The following is a 24,236-nucleotide window of genomic DNA, read 5'->3' on the forward strand; positions in this document are numbered from 1 at the left end:
AGCTGTTTAATCTGTTCTTTAAAAAAAACCCTCCAATGACAGGTTTCAGAGTAGCAGCCGTGTTAGTCAGTATGCTTAAATGGTCAATTTTCATTCTGGCTAAAGGTCGCCATGCATGCATGCATCCGAAGAAGTGGGCTGTAGTCCATGAAAGCTTATGCTCTAATAAATTGGTTAGTCTCTAAGGTGCCACAAGTACTCCTGTTCTTTTTGCGGATACAGACTAACACGGCTGCTACTCTGAAACCTGTCATTGGAGGGTTTTTTTTAAAGAACAGATTAAACAGCTCTCAGGAATGGTCTAGATCAGTGGTTCTCAACCTGTGGTCCGTGGCGCCCAGGGAGTCTGTGGACTATGTCAAGGGGTCTGCAAAAGACTTATTCTGAAACCTGACTGACCAGAATTCGACTATGTATACAGACAATAGATTTCCAAAGGGGCCCACACCGCCATCCGGAATTTTTTAGGGGTCCACAAAGGTAAAAAGGTTGAGAACCACTGGTCTAGCTAAGACGTAGGCCTGCCTCACTGCAGAGGACTGGACTAGCTGCTCTGTCCTGCTGGTCCTGCATTTCTGTGACTCTGTGTGAGGTTGCATAAGGAATGGCATGGTGAATAATATCACAAATACTTCCTAAATCAATGGTGTGGCTGCGTTTGAATAGTGTGTGCAGTATTGGTCACCTCATCTCACCCATAGTGCTGATGTGTGTGTGGGGAGGGGGGGTGGGGGGGGGCGTTCAGAGACCAGCAATGAGAGTGAGCAAGGGCCTGGAAAAATGCTCACATGACGAGCGAGTGACAGGCTTGGAATTGTGTCCGTTCGATAGAAAACAGCTGGGGGGACCCATAAGAACAGCCATATTGGGCTAAAGCTATATAAAATAATGACCGAGTGAGAGGATAAATGGGGAATGGCTGTTTTCCCGGTCTTCTAAAACAAGACCAAGGGGACAGTCAAGTGTAATTAGCTTGTGGAACGCCTTGCCACAGGAAGTTGTTGAAGCCAAGAAACTAACACACTTCCGAAAGGACCTGGACATGTATATGGCTAGTAAGACTATCCAGTGTTAAAGTGGTTAATGCTAAGAAAAATTTTGATACAGGATTAAGCCTAATTCTTCAAAGCATAAGCTGATCTCTTACTAAGGAAGGTGCAGCTGAAACCTAATGGTGAGGGGGAGGGAGGGGGTCAGAAGTCCCCAAAGCCTGACAGCAGCATTCTTAGACCTTCCTCTGCAGCATCTGGTGCTGCCATTGTCGGAGACAGGTGCTGGGCTAGACAGCCTTGTGTCTGAGCCCGGCTGCCCCATGCCCTGTGTCCTAGCCTGTCTCGGTGATTGGCTGATGGGGCAGGAGAGGCAGGGTGTGATGCTGCCGCTAGGCTACACCAGGTCAGTCGCTGGCCCTCAGTGGCAGAGGTAACGCTGGGCATGTTCTCAAGCTGCCCCACATCAGTGCTGGTGTTTTCTCCCCACCCCAGCGTTGGGCAGCGGCAGCTGCTGTGCCTGGCCCGAGCCCTGCTCCGCAAATCCAAGATCCTCATACTGGATGAGGCAACAGCAGCTGTGGATCTGGAAACAGATCATTTAATCCAGACAACAATCCGGAGTGAATTTGCCAACTGCACTGTCCTCACCATCGCCCACCGCCTGCACACCATCATGGACAGCAACAGGTGTGTGTCTGTGTGTGCACACGCGCGCCCCTGCAATACCCACCGTCATGGCCAGCCAGGAGCAGTTGCTGTACACACCATTCCACACAGCAACGGGGCAGGGGGGGGTGCAGGCAGGCACTGTCCATACCATCATGGCTGTCTGGGAAGGGGTGCTGTATACGCAATGGGGGGGGGGGGGGCGGGGGTTGTGTGTGTGTGTGTGTGTGCGCGCACCTGGGCGCTATACACACCATTATGGCTAGCCAGGGAGCGGGGGCGCCGTATACACCATGGTGGTCACCCAGAAGCGGTTGCTGACACACCATTGTGCACAGCACTCGGGGTGGGGTAGGGAGGCAGGTTCTTTACATACCATCATGGCTAGCCAGGAGCGGGTGGGGGCACTGTAGCCACAATCCTGGACAATCCCCTCCCCCTCCCCCAAAGCAGCTGCTGTACACTCCATTCTGCACAGCAATGGGAGGTGGGTGCAGGCAGGTTCTAGACACAGCATCATGGCCAACCGGGGGGAGGCGGGAGGGGTGCCATACACCCCATCGCAGACAGCAATGGGGTGTGTGCGCGCACATGGGCACTATACATATCATCATGGCTAGGCTGGGGGGAGGTGCGGCACACACCATCCTGGACCCCCTCCCCCCCAGGAGCAGTTGCTATAAGCATCATTGTGCACATGGGGGGGGTGGTGTGGTTTGCAGGCAGGTTTTTGTACTATCATGGCTAGCGGGGGTGGGAAGCAGGGGCACTGTACACACCATCAGGGCCAACAAGTTGAGGGAGGCGTGCAAGGGGCCAGGCTCCAGCTGATAGGTGCAGGGGGCTATACACACACGTAAACAAGTGGGGGAGGATGGCACACTGACCCCACCACCAGACGCGGTGTGGATGGGACCCTGGGCACACCTTCATGGCCTGCCCCAAGTGGGTGTGCAGATGTCGCCGAGCCCTCCTCTTGGACAGGCCGTAGAGGACCTGAAGATCTCTGTGCAGCTCCAACCCTTGTCCCGTTCACTCAGATGTTGGTCCAGTAAAAGAGATGCTTTTGCCTCCCGTCTTTCAGGTAGTAGCAGTGTTATGTCCGTTGTCTTGGACAGACACAGGCAGGCCCAGGCCCAGGCCCAGGCCCAGGCCCCCGCCCAGGGGAGAGATTTAGTGTCCTGCCTAGGGCGGGGAAGGGGCTGTAGATAACCTCGGACTGGGAAGGACATGTACTAGTAGCTGCATGACAGCAGCGCTGGTCCTGTGGCACCCAATGTTCTCTTTGTGCTTGCAGGGTGATGGTGCTGCAGGCGGGGCGCATCGTGGAGTATGACAGCCCTGAGCGGCTGCTCCAGCAGCAAGGCCTTTTCTCGACCATGGCTAAGAACGCCGGTATCGTGAGTGCTCAAGCCACGGTGCTGTAGGAGAGCTGGAGCTGACAGGGTGAGCCCCCTGCCCAACACTGGCGCACCCACATCCAGAGTCAGAACCTAGGGCAGGGCCCACTGCAAACTGGAACGGACAAACAGCGTATTGCCAGAACCTGTTTCTGTTGCCTCAGTGCGCCTGGCAGCTCCGAGCAGCAGGACCTGCCCAGGACTTCACTCCTCTTCACCTGGGACTAAAGGAGAGAGTGAAGCCGCTGGGCTCTGAGTCCCTTGAAGAGCGGGCTTCGGGGCTGGGCTAGACAAGGCTAGGACTTACTTCGCAGGCAGCAGCTCTGGGCCTGCTGCTGCCATACCCTGGTTCAGATCCAAACCCCGCTATGTGGGGGTAGCTTCAGTGCAGATGTGCCCAGGCCAGACCCCATGTGCGCATGGGCAGCAGCTCTAACAGACACCTGGGGTGGCTTTGACCTGACATGCAGTCTGGGAGTTGCTCGGCTGAACGTGGGGGTATTTTTACAATCACTTCACTTATTGGTCCTTATTTTCAAGGCACTCAATGGCATAGGCCCAGGATAGCTGAAAGATTAACTAAAGCTCCAGCCTGAAGAGCGTGTTTGACAGTACTGCGCCTCTAGCAGAGTGGAGCTCTCTACTGCAAGGCAAAGCTGGGCAGGAGACAGCTGCCTCAGGGGCCAGTCCAGGGCTCGAACCATCTGGCCCATCGCAGAGCTCCTCCCCTTCTGCTCCAAGTAGCCAGGTGCACTGCTCCAAGCAGCCTTCCCCAGCAGAAAGTGTGCGTCAGGACAGTGTAAAAAGACGTATGCCCTGGGGAGAGGCTGAGAGCACGAGTGAACCCCACAACACGTTAGACCCATTGCTTTAATGCAAAAAGCAACAGAGGGTCCTGTGGCACCTTTAAGACTAACAGAAGTATTGGGAGCATAAGCTTTCGTGGGTAAGACCCTCACTTCTTCGGATGCAAGCAATGGAAATTTCCAGAGGCAGGTATAAGTCAGTATGGAGATAACGAGGTTAGTTCAATCAGGGAGGGTGAGGGGCTCTGCTAGCAGTTGAGGTGTGAACACCAAGGGAGGAGAAACTGCTTCTGTAGTTGGATAGCCATTCACAGTCTTTGTTTAATCCTGATCTGATGGTGTCAAATTTGCAAATGAACTGGAGCTCAGCAGTTTCTCTTTGGAGTCTGGTCCTGAAGTTTTTTTTGCTGTAAGATGGCTACCTTTAGACACCTCACACATGAGGGCACTATAAAATCTACATATAACAGAATGTCCTGATACTCAGGCCTTGGCTACACTCGCGGATTCACAGTGCAGCACGCGTGTAGTCGCACCGCCAGCGCTCGCTGCAAGTACTCCACCTCTCCGAGGGGAATAGCTTGCAGCGCTGCGAGCGAGCAGCGCTGATTACACTGGCGCTTTACAGCGCTGCGCGCGGGGGGTTGTTTTTTCACACCTCTGAGCGCAGCAAGTGCAGCGCTGTGAATTGCCAGTGTAGCCAAGGCCTAAGGACTGGATGCACAGGCAAAACTTGGCTCCTCCCCCATGAAAGGTGACTGCAGCCCTGGGCTGTCCCCATCCCCCATTGCAAGACTTGGAGTCAGTGTCAGTCTCTCGGCTTTGCTCCAAGCTCAGCCAAACAACTTGACACTCCCCTGGTCCCTGCTCGTGCTTAGTCGTCCAGGCAGGAGCCCTGGGGAGCCCCACTTAAGTGTTGTTGCAATTGTCTCTCTATAAAGGCTATTTAAACAGTTTCCTTGTTTGTGATTTTATTGTGTGGGCAGCGAGGGGGGAGTTGCTGAGGAATCTTGCTGAAGACTGGGCCTAGTCCAGCAGTAGGGGCGGAGGACAGAGGAGGCACAGGGTTTGCTTAAGCAGAGGTTTGCTGCTCTGCAGGGCTCCATCATGAGTTGCAAGCTGAAGCAGAAACCTGGCTCCAGTGTGAGGTTGGGGCCCATGGCCTGGAACAGCGATTCGGGTTGTCCTTGCACGCCCTATCGCCTCTGCACAGGGGCTGGGCCATCTGACTACACACCACTTGCCATATAAACTGCTGTACTCCAGCAGCTTCTGGGCACAGGTCCCAAACTGTGTGTTAGTCTCTTGGTTTCTCAGCAAGCTGCAGGGTGGCTGCTGCTCCAGTTTGTCACTGCAGTCTGGGCTGCGAGGGCCCACGCGCAGCAGGAGGAGCACAGGCTTACAGCGTTGCCAGGTGCATGTCCCTGACCAGAAACATGGCGCTTGACGCAAACAAGCCTGAGCAACACCAAGGGAGACACTTTACTTAGGGGACACAGACACTGCCGTCAAAGCACCGGGGGAGCGGAGGACGGGAGCGGCGCGGCCCGGGGGGGGGGGGGGCTCTTGGGGGGGGGGTGTCTCTCGGGCCAGGAGCAGCAGCCCCCAAATACACCCCCTCCAATAGTGCTGCCCCATTCCGGGGGCACAGCCAGAGCCTAGCAGGCAGGGTGGTGTGTTAATGCCTTTATCCTACACTCTTGCCAAAGGATGTGCCTGATTCTCACCAGCCCCTCACAGCACTCTTGGACACATGTCAGAGCAAAGGGACGGACCCCCAAGTTCTGGGGGTGGGCCGGGGTGAGGAGGGGAAATGGCTCGAGTGACAGGGAGGTGAGGCTCCCGTCTTATCTTTGGCTCATCTGAACGACTGGCGGCAGGGCTCGCTGTGGGCAGCTGCTGTCTGCTGGGCGCTATGGGAAGGAGTATCATGTATCTCCCCCAGCAGCATGGTGCTGCTAGTCCTGAAACCAGAGCCTGGGAGAGCCCAAACCCAGGGTACATCTCCAGTGAGGAGGTGTGAATTCTCAGCACGGGCAGAGCCGATTGCGCTAGCTCAGTCCGAGCCAGCATGCTAAAACACAGCAGCGTGGCTGTTGCAGCTCAGGCAGCTGCCCAAGGTATAGACCAGTAGGCTGGGGGGGGGCTTGGACGCGGGAAGCTAGCCCTGGGCATTGCCCATGCGTCAGCTGAGCGTGTGAGCCTGTCTGTGTTGGGAGTCACAGTGCCCCCTGCAGCACGGACATAGACCAGCAGCTCCCCCCAGGGAGGCAGGCGGTTCTGGGGAGATGGCTCTCCCCAGCTGTGGAATCAAACGGCTCATAACCAGGGACAGTGGGTCCTCTACATGGAGCGGAGGACGGGAAGAATCCCACCCTGAGCAGGTGCCAGGTTCTGTTCTCCAGCCCCAACTTCCCCGCTAGAGCTTGGCCCCTGCCCGGTGAGGGAGCCTGGCCCCTGCTCCCATTGCTCCTGCGCGCTGCTGAGGAGCTGTGGGGCTCCTGCTCTCAACAGCCCGGGTTGCTTTTAACGGTACTTGGCCAAAGAGGGAATCTGCATTAACCCAGAAGTGCTGAAGGAAAAGGAAATGCTGCACACAGGCAGGAAGCAGCGCTTTGGCCCGAGCGAGGGGGCCACTTCCTTCAGGGACTTGGCTTTGCTCTGTGTCCAGTCAGGCCCAGCCAGCTCCTAGCAGCTAGATCTACGGGGAAGCTACTTGCCATGCTGGGAGGAAGAGACAGGACAGGAGGCAACAGTAATTCCTGCTGCACAGGCTGCCCTGTAACCTCACTGCCCCTGGCCAAGCCACGTTCACCACCCAACTGACAGCAGCCTGGGCGGGGCAGAGCCCCTGCAGGGCCTGGACCCAGCACCACTGGCAATACCCCATGGCTTTCAGTGGCTAGAGGCTGGCTTGTCACACAGAAGTGAGCAGTACAGGTTGCCTCAGCCCAGCAGGGGTCGTAGACCCTTCCCCCGCAAGTCTCTGACATGGTCCAGCTGGGATTAAGGCACCAGAACTTGGTCTCTCTGTGGGGATGGTACAGCCTCACGTATACTCCGTCTTCCGGATGTAACTGGACGGCACGTAGCCCTGCCTCCCATGCACCTCAGCTAACCACCACTCTCGATTGCCCGTGATATCTTCAAACTGTAGGATCCTGAGTCTCTGATTGGCTGATACACTCAGCTCATTTGGACTTCGGCCTTTAAAGGTGTAGACAGCATAATAGACCTAGAGGGACAGGGGGGAGAAAGTGGGTCAGAGCTGGGCCGGGCCTGAGGAACAACAGGCCAGGATCAACACTGTCATGCAGCTCTTTGTGTAGTGTGAGGATTACTCAGACACACTCCGAGAGACAGGCACAGCAAGGGGAAAGGACTATCTCCCAGGGTCATAAGGGCATAAGAACAGCCATCCTGGATCATCTGGATCAAAGGTCCATCTACCCATATCCTGTCTTCCAGCGGTGGCCAACGTCGGGTGCCCCAGAGGGAATGAATAGAACAGGTAATCAAGTGATCCATCCCCTGTCACCCATTCCCAGCTTCTGGCAAACCGAGACTAGGGACACCATCCCTGCCCATCCTGGCTAATAGCCATTGATGGACCTATCCTCCATGAATTTATCTAGTTCTTTTTTGAACCCTGTTATAGTCTTGGCCTTCACAACAACCTCTTGCAAAGAGTTCCACAGGTTGACTGAGCATCGTGTAAAGAAATACTTCCTTTTGTTTGTTTTAAACCTGCTGCCTACTAATTTCATTTGGTGACCCCTAATTCTTCTGTTATGAGGAGTAAATAATGCTTTCTTAGTTAACTTCTCCACACCAGTTATGATTTTATAGACTTCTATCATACCTCCCCTTAGTTGTCTCTTTTCCAAGCTGAAAAGGCCCAGTCTTATTAATCTCTTCTCATATGGAAGCTGTCCCATACCCCTAATAATTTTTGTTGCCCTTTTCTGTATGTTTTCCAATTTCAATATATCTTTTTTGAGATGGGAGTGACCAGATCGGCACGCAGTATTCAAGATGTGAGCACACCATGGATTTATATAGAGGCAATATGATATTTTCTGTCTTATTATCTATCCCTTTCTGAATGATTCCCAACATTCTGTTCACTTTTTTGACTGCCGCTGCACATTGAGTGGATGTTTTCAGAGAACTATCCACAATGACTCCAAGATCTCTTTCTTGAGTGGTAACAGCTAATTTAGGCCTCATCATTTTATATGTATACAGGGCTGGCTCCAGCTTTTCTGCCACCCCAAGCGGCAAAAAAAAAAAAGACGAGCGGCAGCAGTTCGGCGGCAGCTCAACCGCGCCGCTTCTTCTGCGGCAGTTCGGTGGCGGGTCCCCCCCCTTCCTCTTCGGTGGCAATTTGGTGCAGCTCAAAGGGGAAGAGAGAGGATGAGGGACCCGCCACTGAATTCCCGCTGAACATCGGACGTGCCGCCCCTTTGAATTGGCCGCCCCAAGCACCTGCTTGCTAACCTGGTGCCTGGAGGCGGCCCTGTATGTATAGGTGGGATTATGTTTTGCAATGTGCATTACTTTGCATTTATCACCATTGAATTTAATCTCCCACTCTGTTGCCCAGTCACCCAGTTTTGTGAGATCCTTTTGTAACTCTTCGCAGTCTGCTTGGGACTTAACTATCCTGAGTAGTTTTGTATCATCTGCAAATTTTGCCACCTCACTGTTTACCCCTTTTTCCAGATCATTTATGAATATATTGAATAGGACTGGTCCCAGTACAGCCTGGGGTACACCACTATTTACCTCTCTCCATTCTGAAAACTGACCATTTATTCCTATCCTTTGTTTCCTGTCTTTTAGACAGTTACCGATCCCTGAGAGGACCTTCCCTCTTATCCCATGACTGCTTACTTTGCTTAAGAGCCTTTGGTGAGGGACCTTGTCAAAGGCTTTCTGAAAATCTAAGTACACTATATCCACTGGATCCTCCTTGTCCACATGCTTGTTGACCCCCTCAAAGAATTCTAGGGCAGTCACTCCCAGAGCCCCACTCTCCTGCCCTGGTCACTAGCCAGGCTGATTTTCTACATGAAAATATGGAGAAGGGCTGGTCCTGAAAGGCAGGTATCTCCCTGCTTCCCCACGCTCAAGAGACCCTGTACACCCCATTTTCCCACCTAGCCTTGGGGGTCTGCGCATTCCTCACAAGAGACGGGGTTGAGATCCATAGGCGCTGACTCCGTGGGTGCTCCAGGGCTGGCGCAACCATGGAAAAAAATTAACAGGTGGCTTAGCAAACACCAGCAGGCAAGCTCCCCCCCTCCCCAGTGCCCCATTGATCAACTCCTCTCCTCCCTCCACCTGCCTCCTGCCCACCTCGGAACAGCTGTTCAGTGGCAGGAAGGAGGTGCTTGGAGGGAGAGGGAGAAGCTGGGCTGGGGCATGTTCGGGGGAGGGAAGAGGCAGGACAGGGGTGGGGGCTAGGAGGAAGGGGTGGAGTAGGGGTTGAGCACCCCCTGGATTGATCGACCAGATCTGCCTCACACGTGCCAGCACCCCTTCCCTAGTGAAGGGACAGTTCAGCCTCTGCCCTGTGAAGGGTGTGACTTGCAGCCCCGCCCCCATAGAGCAAGGACAGCAGGGGGGCTTACCTGGTTGCCCTCAGACTCGCTGCTCTCCAGCCCTGAGTCTCTGTCCTCCAGCGAAGGTGCCGGCCTGAGGTATGCTTTGGCAGGGTGCCCACTGCGGATGCTGGAGCTGCTGTTCGGCTCAGGACGACTGTAGCGTCGGTGAGCTGGTGTCTTGTTGGGCTGCTGGTTGGATTCCATGGGAACCGTTCTATCAGAGGAGCCAGCCTGGGGCAGGGAGGCAGCATCTGTGTCGGAGGGGGACCTCAGGGAGTGGTCTGGATCCCCTGGAGAGGCAGAGTCCTGCAGAGGTTTCTGGGTGAAGGTCACGGTCATGCCACTGGGGTTGAAGGTCAGGGTGTTGCTGCTGTGCGGTGAGGAGCTACTGTGTTCGGACTCATTGGAGGAGTGGCTGCCCACCGAGATGTCTGAGTGGCTGCGGCGTGGGTTATAGGGCTTCAGGAAGGAGCTGTACACAAAGCCTTTGGTCACTGCGGAAAAGGGAGCGGGTCAGGGTCAGAGACGAAAAGGCTCCCATGGAGAGGAGAGTGGGTCAAAGGGGAGAGGATGATAAACCAGAGAGGAGACCACAGGAGACAGGCCAGAGTGGCCACCTGTCCCCGGAGGGTTACAGTTCGTTGTTCATGGATCCTGGCCGATGGCAGAGTCAGGGAAGACTCTGTGCTGCTGGAGGCACAGAACCCCACCTACCTCCATTGTCAATGAGCCAGCGGTTCTGGCTGCCCATGGGGTCCTTCTTCTTGAGGACACCCACAAGATCACCCTCCAGCAGCGAGACATCCAGGTCCTGGGCTGCGTTGAAATTGCGGTCTGCCTGGAAGAGTTTCTCCGGGGGGTACCTGGCCAGGAGGGCAGCTCGGAGTTCATCTGACTGCAGCATGTAGCTGGGCTGGAGGGGAACAAGACACCCATGAGAAGGCTCCCTTGGGCTCCCCAGACCAAGCCCCTGAAACAAGGCAGAAGGGACTCACTGGGCCCAGGAGTGGCTGCCGCCTGGCAGACTGGCGCTCCACACTCCTCCTGTCAAATGGTCTCTTGGCAGCCGTGTGGGACTCCGGGAAGAAGGTAAAGGCCTGGAGCTGCTGGAGAACTCGGCTGTGCTCCTCTTGGAAGATGGAGATGAGGTTCCCCTCCCTGCCAGCCACTCGCAGCAGCTGGAACAGGAGCAAAGGGTAGGAAGCTGCCATCAGCAGAGCTCTGCTAACCCAGAGACCCAGCAGCCAAAGGGGAGCTCAGCGAAAGACGAGCCAGATGCTGGTCTAGAACCTGCACCAGTGTCCAGGCCAAAGACTGAGCCAGCCCTGGAACTCCCCTTTGGCAGGGCAGGGGCGAGCCTATCCTGCCACTTCCCTGCAGTCCCTGCAGTGGGGACAGAGGGTGAGCCCCCAGGCCTGCTGATCCAGCACCTTTCACAGCAGCCCTGCCACCGACAGTATCCAGTCCCCTGGAGCAGGGGGAGCTACAGGCGCAGCCTCCAGGGGAGGCCAGAGTCTGACACAACAGCCACAGCTCTGCACACAAGGGGGACAAGCCTCAGGAAGCAGAAACTCCCCTGACACACGAGAGAAAAACTCCACAGAGACAACATGTCTGCAGTGAGCCAGGAGCATCTGCAATCACATCCTCCCTGCTCCATCCCCTGCCCCTGTTGCGGAGCTGGGTTCTGGGAACTCACCGACAGCAGTGGCCTCAGCTCCCCCAGTGCCAGGTGCACAAAGTCGCGGTGAGCCCTGGCGTAGCCCCGCAAGCAGCTGGCAAACAGCTCCTTGGCACAGCGCTGGAACTTGGGCAGCTCGTCTAGGAGCTGGGCATTCAATGCCTCATAATTGTTGCGAGCTGACTGCAGCTCCTCAAGCGTCCGTTTGTCCTTCAGCTTCTCCGCCCGCTCCGTGCAGTTGTGGAAGTCCAGGAGCTTGTCGAAGCGCTTCTGCACCAGCTTGTGCGGCCCCATGAACATGCTCAGCAGCTGGTTGAGAGGGGAGATCACCAGCCGCTCCGTCCTCTCTTTCTGGAAGACAGTGAAACAAGAGGCAGGTGATAGAGCATCCCCCTCTTTCCTCGTTCAGCCTCTCTCAGCCAGGGCAGGGATTTATCTAGCTAGCGCCACGTGTCCCAAGTGATGGGGAGTCCTAGCTGTCCTGATTCGACAGCCACAGTCATCTCACTGGCACTAAACGTGGACTGAGATTCACTTTACATTCCCTTCACTCAGCTTCATCAGATACCTCCTAGTCACCCCTCACCCCAATCTCCTCCTAAGTCCTCCCTTCTAGTCAATCCTCGTTTCACTCTACATCTCCTGTGGCCACCCCATGATTCACCCTAAATCTTCCGTCTAGTAACCCCCATTTTATTAGTAAATCATCCGTTCTAATCACCACCCCATATCACACTCACTGACCACTCCATGAATCCCTCAGTCATCCCCCCACTTACTCGTGCTTTCTCTCGCTAATCTTTGCCTCTCATCACATTGCTCGTTTCACCCTAAACTTTCCTGTGAGTCACACTCTGTAGTATCCCTGAGCCCCACAGTCACCCCAAGTATCATCCCAATTCATTCCTAATGACCCCTTCGACTCTCACCCTCAATTTTCCCTGCTAGCCATCATTCTTTCTCACCCTAATCTGGCGACTGCTAACCCCCCATGTTTCATAAATCAACATCCCCATCAACCCTGTCATCGAACTTCATCCCCTCACTCTCTTCTGCTGTATCTCTAGCTAACACCCCATGTTTCACCCTAAATCCTCCTCCCTTACTGTAACTCTAAGTCAATTACGTGTTTTGTCAGTGAATAGCCAATAAAACCCAAGCCTAACACCAAGCTTCACAGCCTTCCCCAGCTCAAAACAGCACGGTCCAACCCGCCCAGCTGGCATTACCCAGAGTGTAAATGCATACAAACATTCGTAGTCAGACTGAGCACGTAATCCGGAACATGTGACGGGGCCGCGTTACCCCCCCACACACACTCATTCCAAGGGCCCTACTGCTCCCACCCATGCAGAGACAGCAGGTCAGCACAGAGAGGAGAGAGGACAAGGGGAGGAGGCTCACTTACAAAGGTGGAGAAGAGCTGGTCGCTGATGAGTTGATGCACTTTCTGGAACTGCTCCAGATCCCTGCTGCCCTGCTGCATGCACAAGTCCCACATGCTCACAGCTGCCAGCACCTTCACACAGGCCGACTCCTGGGGTGAGGGACACAAACAGCAGTCAGTGCAATGATCACCCGCTGCTGAGGGCTGTGCAGAACCCCCCCCACACAGCCAGTGACCCAGAGAACAGGGTCCCTTCCCTCCCCTTCCACTCTCACCCCAGAGAACGGGACGTGCCAGAGCTTGAACCCTCCTCTAGGAGAAGGGAATCACTGACCCCACCAGGCGGACTAGCGAGGGCAGCCCCAGTCGAGCATGGACTCACCCGGACATGCTGCAGGTAGAGGGAAAGGTCTCGGATGAAGGATTTGATCAGCCTCTCCTGCAACCGGAAATTCTTCTCCGTCTCCTCAAAGGCCTCGTCCTTCAGCTGTGATGGAGAGTGGCTCAAAGGGGTCAAATACAGCACCACAGTGTCCTACCCAATGGGAACTGCAGGTGGCCCTTTGTTCCCAGAGCAGAGACAGGCCATGGGCAATGCCTCCCTCCAAGGGAAGAGAGACTGAGGGACACTGACACCCCAACATACACTTACCCAGAGGAGAGAAAGGCCAGAGGCACTGACCCCTGGCCGTGTCTGTACCGGGCTCCCACTGACCACTCCCCCCACCCATCTGTGCTGAGCTCTGGATCACCAGGCAGAGTCACGTGATGAGCGTAATTGGAAGGAGAAGGCCAGAGGGGTACAAACTCCCTCCTTTCTGCTCCCTCTGCCTGAAGTGGGCTCCAGCTGCGCGGGTGGATTACCTGGGGGGCAAAGCCTGTAAGGTGCTTGAGGTGGCTGCTGACACGGTTGGATTTCTTGATGATGGAGTGGAAGTTGAGCTTGGAGATTTTCTCCATGAGGCTGTCCTCATCCCCTTTTCGGTACTTCAGCACTGGGAGAGGCAGGAGCAGGAGTCAAAACTCCACACTGGCAACTGCCCTACAACCTCATCACCTACCCCTGGTGCTGCATATCCCCAGATACCTCCCTCTTCCCCTCCAGCCACTGCATCCCCATCCCCCCGTCCACCACATCACCACTGCCACCCCACAGCCCTGCTGTCCCATCTCCACCACAGCCCTGCCACCATGTCCCCCACACCCAGCTGCCACATCCTCTCCAAAGCTGCATTCCCAGCCCAGCTGTGCTGGGCGTGCCTCCTCATCCCGGCTCTGCCAGGCTGGCTCACCCAGGTCCTTGCGACGTTTGTACTCATTGATGTTGACGTTGATCTCTTTGACTGCAAGGACTGCAGCGGTGAGTAGTGCCTTGTCAGGGTGCGACTCAGGTGTGGCACTCAGCAGCTCCATCAGCAGCAGTGGGTATCGCATCACCCTCTGCACAGGCTTGATGAGGAAGGAGCCCAGGTTGATGTAGTTTGTGCAGCCCCTTGGCAGTCAGGAGGAACGAGATGCATCAAACTTCAATCCATCTCCACAGAACAGTGCCTACTCCGCCCCCGAAGCCCACCCCAACCCATTGCACGTATCCCCCCAAAGCTACTGAATCTCAGTAACTCACTGCACCTTTACGTCCTCAAAGCATCCCAGCCTCAACCCCCAGACTCACCATGCTCCTAAAAACCAAGGCGTCCACCCGTCTCAAACCTGCTGCAAACTCACACCCTGCAGCCTCAAACTGCCCGGGCCTAGTGCACCGCCAACCCTTTCTTTTTACCTCAGTCCTGCCTGCCATCAATCCTGATAACACAATCTCACCAACCCATCAGCCTCGCACCCTCTCTCCCACTATCCTGGCTGTGCGCCCCAGAGCCCAGACCCTAACCTAAACTCTGTACAGACTGATTCTATGTGAACTGTCTACACTGGACATGACCTCTCCATTGCTCTGCCACACTCCTGCACAGACACCCTTTACCCTTCCCTCCTCTGCCCAGCCCAGCCACGGACCCACCAAACCCAGCCCCAGGCTTCTGCATTCACAGGCTCCATGCAGCACCATTAGGTTTCCGCAGGCACGCACACAGCCTAGGGAAGGAGGATGTTAGTTGTGGGGATGGGTGGCAGGGCTGAGACAGACTGACAGGCATGCAGTGAGTAATGGGAAGGAGGCACTTACCACTCACTGTACAGGCTCCTGCAGGGCCGCAGAGGGTGGAAAAGCAAAGAAAGGAAGCTAGTTAATGGGACAATCAGGTGCGGGCTCCAGCACCCAGCACCTCTGCCCCGCAGTGACACTGGGAAGCAGCTGCTTGCTCTGTCCCAGAACTCAGAGGCTGAAGCTGCTGGCTTCAGGGGGATTAGCCTTTTGTGACCCTGAGCCAGGCAGCTGAGAACGTCAGCCAGGCAAGGAAGCCAGCGCTGTCAAGCCACTGACCAGGCAGGACCGAAGGCTCAGGAATCTTCACCCCAGAGATGTGCTGCTCTCTGTAACCCAGGAGGGGCCCTGCAGGGATCCTGCCTGGGGTGGGAGGGGGAGATGAGGCATTCAGGCCAGGGGGCCTTTTCTACTGTTGTCTCTTCTCTTCTGCTAAGGCTCAGAGACCAAAGGGACCTGGACACCAAGACAGTCCTGTGTATTCTTGTAGGGGGAGAAAGAGAGTCTGCAAAGGGGCAGGAAGGCAGGCCCCTGTCTCAGCGTGCTCAGGATGAGGGGCAGAGAGGGGAAGGAGGCGGCCCAGACTCCTGGCCAGGATGCGGAGTGGGGGAGGCAATCACCTGAGGCTCTCCAGGGAGTTCAGCAGGTGTTTCTGGATCCTCTCGTCCTTCTCGTAGGCCTCCAGCAGTGCAATAGCCTCCTCATGGTTCTGGCAATACACTTTGTACACCTCTTCCAGCCCTGCCTGGTGCGCCAGGAATGCTGGCCCTGCGGAGAATGACCCAAGCTGCTCAGTGGCTCCTGCCCACCTGAGCTCTGCCCAGCCCTGGTGCCTTTACAGCCTCTGTTTCTGTCCTAGCGAGATGCCCAGAGCTGTCCACTCCCCCTGCACACACGTTGCTTGAGAGGACGGCAATATCAGAGCACCCAGGTTACTTTCCAATCGTTCTTAATGCACCTGTACATCCGCCTGCTGCCGTCCCTGCGCAGCCGCCGGCACCGAGCGCCCCATGCCAACTCATTACTTATTACGTGTATTAGGGCAGTGCCCGAAAGCCCCGCTACAACTGTGGCATCCTCGTGCCAGGAACAAAAAGACAGTCCCTGCCTGAGTTACAACAAGACACAACAGAGGCAGAAGCAGACACATGGGGGTGGGCAGGTAGACAAGGTGAACAGTGAGAACAGTTCACTTTGCATAGTGGGCAGCAGTCTCAGCTCCCCACCCGCCTGGCTATTATCCCTGGCTGTGCTCTGCGGGTATCACAGCACAGGTGAATGCAAAGGATGGACCCAAGGAGGAGAAGGGACTGGCTTTATGGATGTGGACAGGGTTTTCACACACACGTGGGGAGGCCAGGGAGTCAGCAGGGATTGAGGCTGGCTCATGGCACAGTGGAGACAGAGGTCAATAGCACGACGAGATCACAGCTCTGACGCCTGGATCTCTCCTCAGAGGGTCTGGCATGTTCAGAAAGGCACAGAGTCCAGGGCAGTTCAGACTGTCTTTGCACACACATTAATGGACACGTACTCAAGCTGAGCTTTGCATGCCACTGTGCTGACTGCACTACCAATGTACAGTACTTCTATCCCTCTGGAGGTCCCCCTAATCCCTCTGGCGTTTAACAGCTGAGTCCCCAGCAGATGTCTGCACCTCACTGGGCACTTCCTCCTCCCAACTGCTCTAGGCTCCACAGGACCCTCATACTCCCACCCCCGCCATCCCACCCCACTCTCCAACCCCAGGACGACTCGTTTGTCACAGGTGGGACCCAGCAAACCGAAAAGAGCTGAGCTCCTGGGAGTTCACAGGAGAGAGCAGAGAGCCCACCTCCGGCAGGTGACAGCAGGAGCAAAGGGTCACTAGGAGCAGAGAATAACCCCGAGGCATGCTCCAGGGCAGTCAACCACACAGGATGCACAAAGCCCAGGAGGGAATCATGCCCCTGAGGTGCCCACTGTGCATGGTGGGAAGGGGAGCGGGGAGAAACTGAGCAGCCCTGAGGGTTTGCCATGACTAGGACAGAAAGGGGGTGGTAGGAGGTATCCCTGTGGGCGCTCTCATGAGGCAAGTTGCCCGTTAGCACGTGGTGTTGGGCGAGCTGCTGCCAAGGGGATTTCAAACGAGTTAGAACATGCTCACTAATGCCTCAAAATATCTTTTATCCTAGTCAAGAAAAACCTGGAGAAAAACCAAAGGAGCCTAATGCCAGAGATCCCAATGGCAGGATCACTGGCCAGCCGAGCCCATGGAGGGGAGCAAGACAGAGTCTGGGGAGGGAGGAGAGCACTGGGGCAGAGCGAGCCCAGCCACGGAGAGGGGGAGGGTTGCAAGAGAGAGGAAGGGAATAGAGTGGGAACATCCTGAGGCGCGCCGGGGAATTTCCAGTGAGACCCAGGTCGCAGTGAGCCTCCGGGGAGTTGGAGGGATCTGAATGTCCCAGCGCACAGACCCAGCAGGCATGGAACGATCTCCCAGGGAAAGCCTCCTTACTGGAGTCATTGAGCATGGGACAAAGCCCTGGAGAACAAGCAGCAGGGCTCAAGGCTGGCCTGGCCCAAGGCAGGGAGGCAGCAGATGAGCTGAGCCAGCACCTTCCCACTGAAACAGCTCCCCCTCTCCCCCCTCCGCCCCCACCCCGAAGGGCCCACCTGGCTTGGGAGAAGGAATAACAGAATCCATACCAACTGCATCCCCAGCCTCCAGGGTGCCCAGAAGCTGCTTGGAGAAGCTAATCACCATCTGAATATTTCCAAAGAGCCCCTCAAAGTCCACATTCGGCACCTGCAAAGACGGGAAGAGAAGCATCCAGGTGGGAGAAACACTCAAGGCCAGACCCCGCAGCGACCTCACCCATGCCCCCCACAANNCCCCCCACAGCAACCTCTGCCTTGCACCCCGCATCCCCCCACAGCAACCTCTGCCTCGCACTCCCCATACCTCCCACAGCAACCTCTGCCTCGCACCCCCATCCCCCCCACAGCAACCTCTGCCTCACACCCCCATTCCCCCACAGCAACCTCTGCCTCACACCCCCATNNNNCCCCACAGCAACCTCTGCCTCGCACCCCCATCCCCCCACAGCAACCTCTGCCTTGCACCCCCATCCTCCTACAGGCTATAGTCCGGCTCCACTAACCACAACCGTCTCTCATGCCACCAAAATTAAAACAGATCAAAGGAGATAAGTTTTTACCCCACTGATAATTAATCTGTGGAACTCACTGCCACAAGAGTGAGTAAAGAGTTTGGCAAGATTCAGAAGAGGATTGGACATTTCTATGGACAATGATCATGGTCTGAGTCACATAAGCCACAACAAACATTTAACCAAACACTAAATGACACAAGTTAGAGGGAAACGTCCCACCATGAGCAGAAGATTCCACAGTTGCCACTAGGGGTCCATGCACTGAACCAGCCAGCTGTGGTCACTGTCAGAGACAGGAACCGGACTCAATGGACCCCTGATCTGATCCTGTCTGGCTGTTCTTGTCCCACCGCCTCCTGCCATAGGCTCCCCACCTGCGCCTGCTGCAGAGGCACCATGATCTGCTCCACACACATCTCGAGGTCTCGGATATAATCCCGTTCTGTCTGAAGGAGTTCCTCAATGACCTTCGACCTCTTCTCCAGCATCCTTTGCTTCTCGGTGGCAGCTGTGCCAGATGCTGCCTCCAGGGACACAGTCTGCGAGGAAAGGAGGGTCATTTCTGAAAGAAACAGACAAGATCAGCTCCAGGGACTGACAGCCGATGGCCAAGCATCCTCCAGGGGCCTGTGACATGAACAAGGCACATGCATTGCCTGGACCCTGTCAAGTGCAGAAATCTCCCCAAGCCCCAGGGCAGCTGAACCACTCTGAATGGCGAGGGCCTTGGGCAGCAGGAATGCCCTGCCCTCAAGCTCCAGCCTGTTGACGCTGGCATGTCCTGCCATGAGTCCAGGACTCCTGAGGGCTCCACGTCTGACCCCACCGGCTGCCCCGAGTGCTCCTGCTCCCACATTACCGTTATTTGTATTACAGGAGACCGCTGGGGCCTCATTCAACTGGTGCTGCGTGGACAGAGACAGTCACAGCCCACAGCTCACCTCCCAAGGGAAGCTGCAGCCAGGAGTCTATTCACTTCAGCCTGAGGTGGACGAGAAATGCCGAAGGCCACCTTGGAATATAGTGCCAATGTGAACCACTTCCCTGCTGACTCTGGCAACAGGCCCAACAGGTGAGCACGCTTTGCTGCACAGATCTCTCCCAGCCCCCCAGTGTGCTAGTTCCTGAACTCCCGGGGAACTGCCCGGGCTGCACCTTTCAAACATACAACTAGACCAGTGGCCAATCACCTAGTCTGGCCGGATTGGGAGATTGGAGACATTTACAGGCCCTGCTGGAGGGTCAGGCCCTACGAGTGAGGTTCCGATCCGAAATCAGAAGACAGTAAATGCTAATGAGCTAGGAAGCACTGGCTGTTAAAACTACAAGCTCCAGGCAAAGGGGAGCAGAAAATTAACCCCGCTCTGGCATACACACAAAGAAAATAGGCAGGGACTTGGGTTGTCCCTTCTTGTGCAGAATGGGACCCTGGGAACAATCCCTGTAGAGCTACTGACTGTCGTGTCCCTCCCCCCCAGCCTGTCCCTCCACTGATCTCTGCTGAACTAGGCAGCCCACCTGCTTCCCCTCCCCCACCAAGGATGGGCCCCTTTTCTCCTTGTTCCCTTTTGGATGAGGATTGGGCAGCGCCCAGCAGCGGGATCCCAGAGAGGAAACACTGCAGAGCTACCTACCTGCTGGGGTGCAGGGCATGGCTGGGAGCCCCTGGCTCTCCTCTTCCCTGCCCTGCCCCTCGCTGTGGGAACAGGGTTTCTATTCTCCAGCTCAGGGCATTTCCATTTGAATAGCTGAGAATGACTCCAGCAGCCACAATGGAGCCGGTAGGTGCCAAAGCCTGGAGCTGGAGTTCCTGCCCCAGGCAACTGGGAGTGAGTACCAGAGCCCTCCATGGACAGGCAAGCTCCCCGGAGCATGGCATTTTGTCTCCATCATTTTTCCTTTGCTCTTTCCAGAGAGTGGGGCCCACACACCACACCCAGGAATGGCCTCCAATGCCCTGTGTGGGGTCTGCAGGCTCTGGCATCAGCTCCCAAGGAAGTGCCATGGTCTACATAACCAACCTCCTGGATCTTAGATGCCAAACGTTCCCTTGCTGGCACACCAAAGATAACAGGCCAGGCCAGGCTCAGTCTGCTAGCTGGACTGGCCATGACAAGGGTTGGGCCTAAGCAGATGCAGCCACTCACATCGCCCTCATCCTTGGGGTCTGAGTGCACAGACAGGGTCCAGGCTCCCTGCCCAGCGTCTCCCTCGGCTAAGCATCAGCGGGAATGCACAAACACGACCAGAGCAGGGGAGACAGACAGACACACACACAGCAGGACAGACAGACACACAAATGGACAGAGCGGGGGAGACACATACACACTCTCACAGAGGACGACAGACACACACAGCGGCAGAGCAGGACAGGAGGACATATACACATGCACAGCAGGACAGACACGCCCCTAGGCAGAACAGTGCAGACGGACACACAGGCAAAGTGGGATAGACAGACGCACACATGGCGAGATGGACAGATGGCATTGCACTACAGAGCAGGAATGGCCAGGGCTCAAAGCCAGACACAGTGTGAAGCCTTGTCCTGGCAGGCCAGACCCGCTAACAGAGCCACGGGGTCTGCCTCTGATACATGCCGACAGCACATGTATTGCGTGTCACCCCAGTAAAGCACACTGAATTGAATGGACAGACACAGCAGGCAGGATAGGTGGCTAGATAGACACATCCAGGTAGATCAAGTGAAACACACACACACACACACACACACACACACACACGGCACACTGTCTGCAGGTGAGCATGCGGATGGGCTCCTGCCTCCCTGTCCGTGCCCTTCCTTGGCAGCTGCCTGCTTCCTGATTTTCTGTCCACCTGATGCTCCCCAGCAGTCCAGCCTCCTCATTCTCAGGCAAATTCAGAGACATTTTATCCATGCAGGTTCCTGGGTCCCAGCAACTTTCAACAACAGCACTTGCCCTCTGCCTGCTCTTAAAGGGGCAGCACAGGCCAGGCAGCCACAAAGCCTGCATCCCCATCTTTTCCCTGGGCCCCAGACTGATTCCCTCATTCAGGGGCATTTCCTCCTGTGGACTCCATTTCTCTCCCACTTCCAAGCTCTGCATGGCATGGAGTTTCGGGCACAGTTTCCCACTCCACATTGTTGGATTTTATTGCTGCTGTTCAGCTAAAAAAAGTCTCCCACCAGTTCCAATGGCTTCTCTCAGTAACATTCAGGGACACACAGGCAGGGCCGGCTCCAGCATTTCTGCCGCCCCAAGCAAAAAAAAAAACAAAACAAAAAAAACCCCGCGATCGGCAGTTCAGGGAGTGAGGGACCTGCCGCCCCCGAATTACCGCAGGTGCCGCCCCTCTCCGTTGGCCGCCCCAAGAACTTGCTTGTTAACCTGGTGCCTGGAGCCGGCCCTGCACACAGGTACAAAGTCTGGAGTTCCTCTCCTCCAATTCCATGCTAGAACCTCTCCACTCCAGCTTCTGCCCACTGCTGAAACCCCTCCGCCCCAATCATTTCCTTGTACTCCCTCTTCTGTCTGGATCCAGCTGTCTTAGGCTCAGGACTAATCTACACTGGCAAGGCAGCGCTTTAACGTGGCTTGTGTAGTCGCGGCAGAACGCTGGGAGACAGCTCTCCCAACGCGCTAAAAAAACCACCTCCACGAGGGGCGTGGCTCCCAGCACTGCTGCACCGGCGCTTTATAGCACTGAAACTTGCTACATGCAGGGGGGTGTTTTTTCACTCCCCTGAGCGAGAAAGTTACAGTTCTGTAAAGTGCCAGTGTAGACAAGCCCTTAGACTGTAAGCTCTCTGGGACAGGGACAGCTTTGGTCTGTGTTTGTATAGCTCCTAGCACAATGGGGTCCTGGGCCATGCCTGTGGCTCCCAGGCACTACGGTTATACAAATAAATTATAAATAATAACCAGTGCAGGAATGGAGCAGGATTTGCACTTGGAATGGGAGAAGGTGCTTGAATATGTAACAAAACCAGGGAAATGATCCTCATCAGTAGCTGCTTACGGCCCTTCTAACAAGCCAGGCCCCATGGGCGGCAGGTATTAAAGGCCAAGGGACCTAAGCCTCCCCAAACAGCTGCCAACCGCTGCCTTTGAGAGCACAGACGCCTGGGCTACTGCCCCGCCTGTGCTCTGCCCCGGGGTCCCACTCCCACTCTTCCCCGTGGCCCCGCCCTCGCTTTACCCCTTCCCATCCCTGTTCCGCCCCTTCCCCTGAAGACCCCACCACCTGCCAAGTCGCTCCTCTCCTTCACCCCCACAGTGGAGAAGAGAAGCAATGGCGAGCGGCTGGCGGGGAGGCCGAGTGCAGAGGGGATCGAGTGGGAGCGGGGTTTGGGGCGGAATGTGGGTGGAGCGTGGGCAGGGCCTTGGGGGGAAGAGGCCAAGCAGGGGCGGGCCTCAGAGCGGAGCCACGGTCCAGGCACCAGGGGAGCTTCTGACGCTCGTGCCAGCCTCCCCAAATGCTGGAGCCACGCACCGCCCATGCCAAGCCTCACGTTGCAACACAAGGTGATTCTGTGCTAGAACTAGTCATAACTCAGAATTTTCATTTAGCAAGAAGTTTCATAGAAATCAATACGATTTCATGAAAAATTTTCCAACAGAAAACTATGATGACAAAAATGCTCCGATGCACTCATGCCATGGTGCTGGATCTCTGCACAGATGATTGGACACCCTGACAATCCGTGTAAGCAGGCCTGCACCCTGCGGTAAGTTCATTTTGGATGGTATCAAAGGCTTTATCTCTGCTCATCTTCCTTCCCCACTTTCCCACCGCTGCTAAGGCAGGATCAGCTCCCCCTTGACGTCAAGCTGTGCTCTGGCAGGGTTCGATGATATGGTGGTAAAAATGCTGCCAACTGCCTTCAGCCCTGTTTGCACTGCGCTCACATCAGTGGGGCTGAATCAGTGCTAACAATGGTAGCTAATTTTGGGGGAGAAAGCCGGAGCAGCCAGCTCCGGGGAGGCCTATGCCTCTTTCCCCAATGAGTCCTTAAGCAGCCCACGTTCATCCCACACAGCATCTTGCCAGCACCTTGCAGAGCTGGAGCTCACACCATCTCCACTTGAGACCAATCTCTGACCATGCCCTGTCGCTCAGGAATAGATGCCTCCAGGACTTGCATTCCTGGTGGTGCAGCTGGGATGTCCCCAGCTGTCCATGCCGCTGAGAGCACAATGCCCAGAGACTCCCTTCATCACCAGGACTCTGCACGTAGTGGCAAACGCCTCCACTGTACAGAGGGGAAATCCTAGTCCTAAGGCACCCAGAATGCAGCTCCCTGCTCACAGCCCTTAGAACCTGATTCCTTGTCTGGAATCTGTCCTGGCTGCAGCTTCTCCACTGCCTCTGGGATCCCCTGAACACAGAATCTGACTCTGGATTGGGCTGGTCCAGAAGACAGCATGAGATTTCAAACCAGGAGTTCAGCTTTCCTGGGGCAGAATCTACAACTCCTAACTAAACTGTGCAGCCAAGTACAAAGGAGAGCTGGCATTTAGGGAACATTTTCCCCTACTGCAAAGCTTCCTTGGGGCTGAACGAAGCTCCACAGGGACTCAGTAACCGCTGCTCCGTGCTCCCCCCTTTTCACTAACATACATATATAGAGATCCCATTGAAGCTGCTCCACAGTTGTTCCCCCCCAACCCGCCCCTCTTCCCAGGATCCAACAACAGGTGTTGTTCTGGGATCCAAGAGGAGCAGGTGTGTCCCTCAGGCATGTGCAGAGAGGTCACACATGAATAACCAGCAACAATGTGACAGCCATTCAGGGTAATTGCTGTCATAGCCTAAAAGAATTCTCCAGGTCCCTGCCCAGCCCTCTAATGAGCTGTGTTCTCCCATGGAACTGATTCCCAGATAAGGGAAGAAATTCTGTTGGGATGAGACACAGAATTTGCCTGTATTTCTGCTTTAAGCCATGGTACTACTTTTTGGGGCACGGCTACAATGCAGCTGTGACACTGTAAGCTCTCGAGTGTAGCCACTCTAAGCCGACGGGTGACAGCTCTCCCGCCAGCTTAACTACTCCAGCCGCCGTGAGTGGCGGTAGCTATGTTGGTGAGAACTCTGCCAACACAGCGCTGTCCACGTCGGCACTTAGGTCAGTGTAACTTAGGCCATGTCTACACTACCAGCTAAATCGGCACTGCTGCAATCAATGCAGCGGTGTTGATTTACAGGGTCTGGTGAAGACACGCTAAGTTGATGGAAGAGCATCTTCCATAGATGTCTGTACAGCTATGTCAATGGAGAGCATCTCCCATCGACATAGAATGGTGTAGACACCGCTGTAAATCGACCTAGGTTATGTTGACGTCAGTTACATAACTGAACTAGCTTAACTGAGACTGACTGACACCATTTGCACAGA

The 24,236-nt window shown here is 55.5% G+C and overlaps 2 protein-coding genes across 4 annotated transcripts in view; one reads left to right on the top strand and one right to left on the bottom strand.

Annotated features, from left to right (window-relative positions):
* The first annotated feature begins 737 nt into the window (after positions 1-737).
* On the top strand, positions 738-4,058 carry LOC117880218 (canalicular multispecific organic anion transporter 1-like). The gene is made up of 2 exons (XM_034776171.1): positions 738-1,679; positions 2,956-4,058. Exons 1-2 carry the CDS (start codon positions 1,435-1,437, stop codon positions 3,083-3,085), a joined length of 375 nt encoding a protein of 124 aa, XP_034632062.1. The 5' UTR covers positions 738-1,434; the 3' UTR covers positions 3,086-4,058.
* Positions 4,059-5,437: 1,379 nt separating this feature from the next.
* DNMBP (dynamin binding protein) overlaps positions 5,438-24,236 on the bottom strand; it is a 41,862-nt gene continuing 23,063 nt past the window's right edge. For 2 of the 3 annotated variants that reach the window (XM_034776153.1, XM_034776154.1), the window contains 13 exons: positions 18,232-18,419; positions 17,391-17,490; positions 15,323-15,470; positions 14,724-14,741; positions 13,834-14,033; positions 13,406-13,536; positions 12,924-13,028; positions 12,563-12,691; positions 11,173-11,505; positions 10,469-10,651; positions 10,188-10,386; positions 9,501-9,967; positions 5,438-7,099 (listed from right to left, as the gene is read on the bottom strand). In XM_034776153.1, coding sequence (XP_034632044.1) covers positions 6,914-7,099; positions 9,501-9,967; positions 10,188-10,386; positions 10,469-10,651; positions 11,173-11,505; positions 12,563-12,691; positions 12,924-13,028; positions 13,406-13,536; positions 13,834-14,033; positions 14,724-14,741; positions 15,323-15,470; positions 17,391-17,490; positions 18,232-18,419 — 2,387 coding nt within the window. In that variant the 3' untranslated portion in view covers positions 5,438-6,913. Of the gene's footprint in view, positions 7,100-9,500; positions 9,968-10,187; positions 10,387-10,468; positions 10,652-11,172; positions 11,506-12,562; positions 12,692-12,923; positions 13,029-13,405; positions 13,537-13,833; positions 14,034-14,723; positions 14,742-15,322; positions 15,471-17,390; positions 17,491-18,231; positions 18,420-19,491; positions 19,616-24,236 lie in introns of those variants that run through there. The other variant, XM_034776155.1, reaches the window with a different exon arrangement.

This window comes from Trachemys scripta, chromosome 7, assembly GCF_013100865.1.
Source record: "Trachemys scripta elegans isolate TJP31775 chromosome 7, CAS_Tse_1.0, whole genome shotgun sequence".
Classification (NCBI taxonomy): domain Eukaryota; kingdom Metazoa; phylum Chordata; order Testudines; family Emydidae; genus Trachemys; species Trachemys scripta.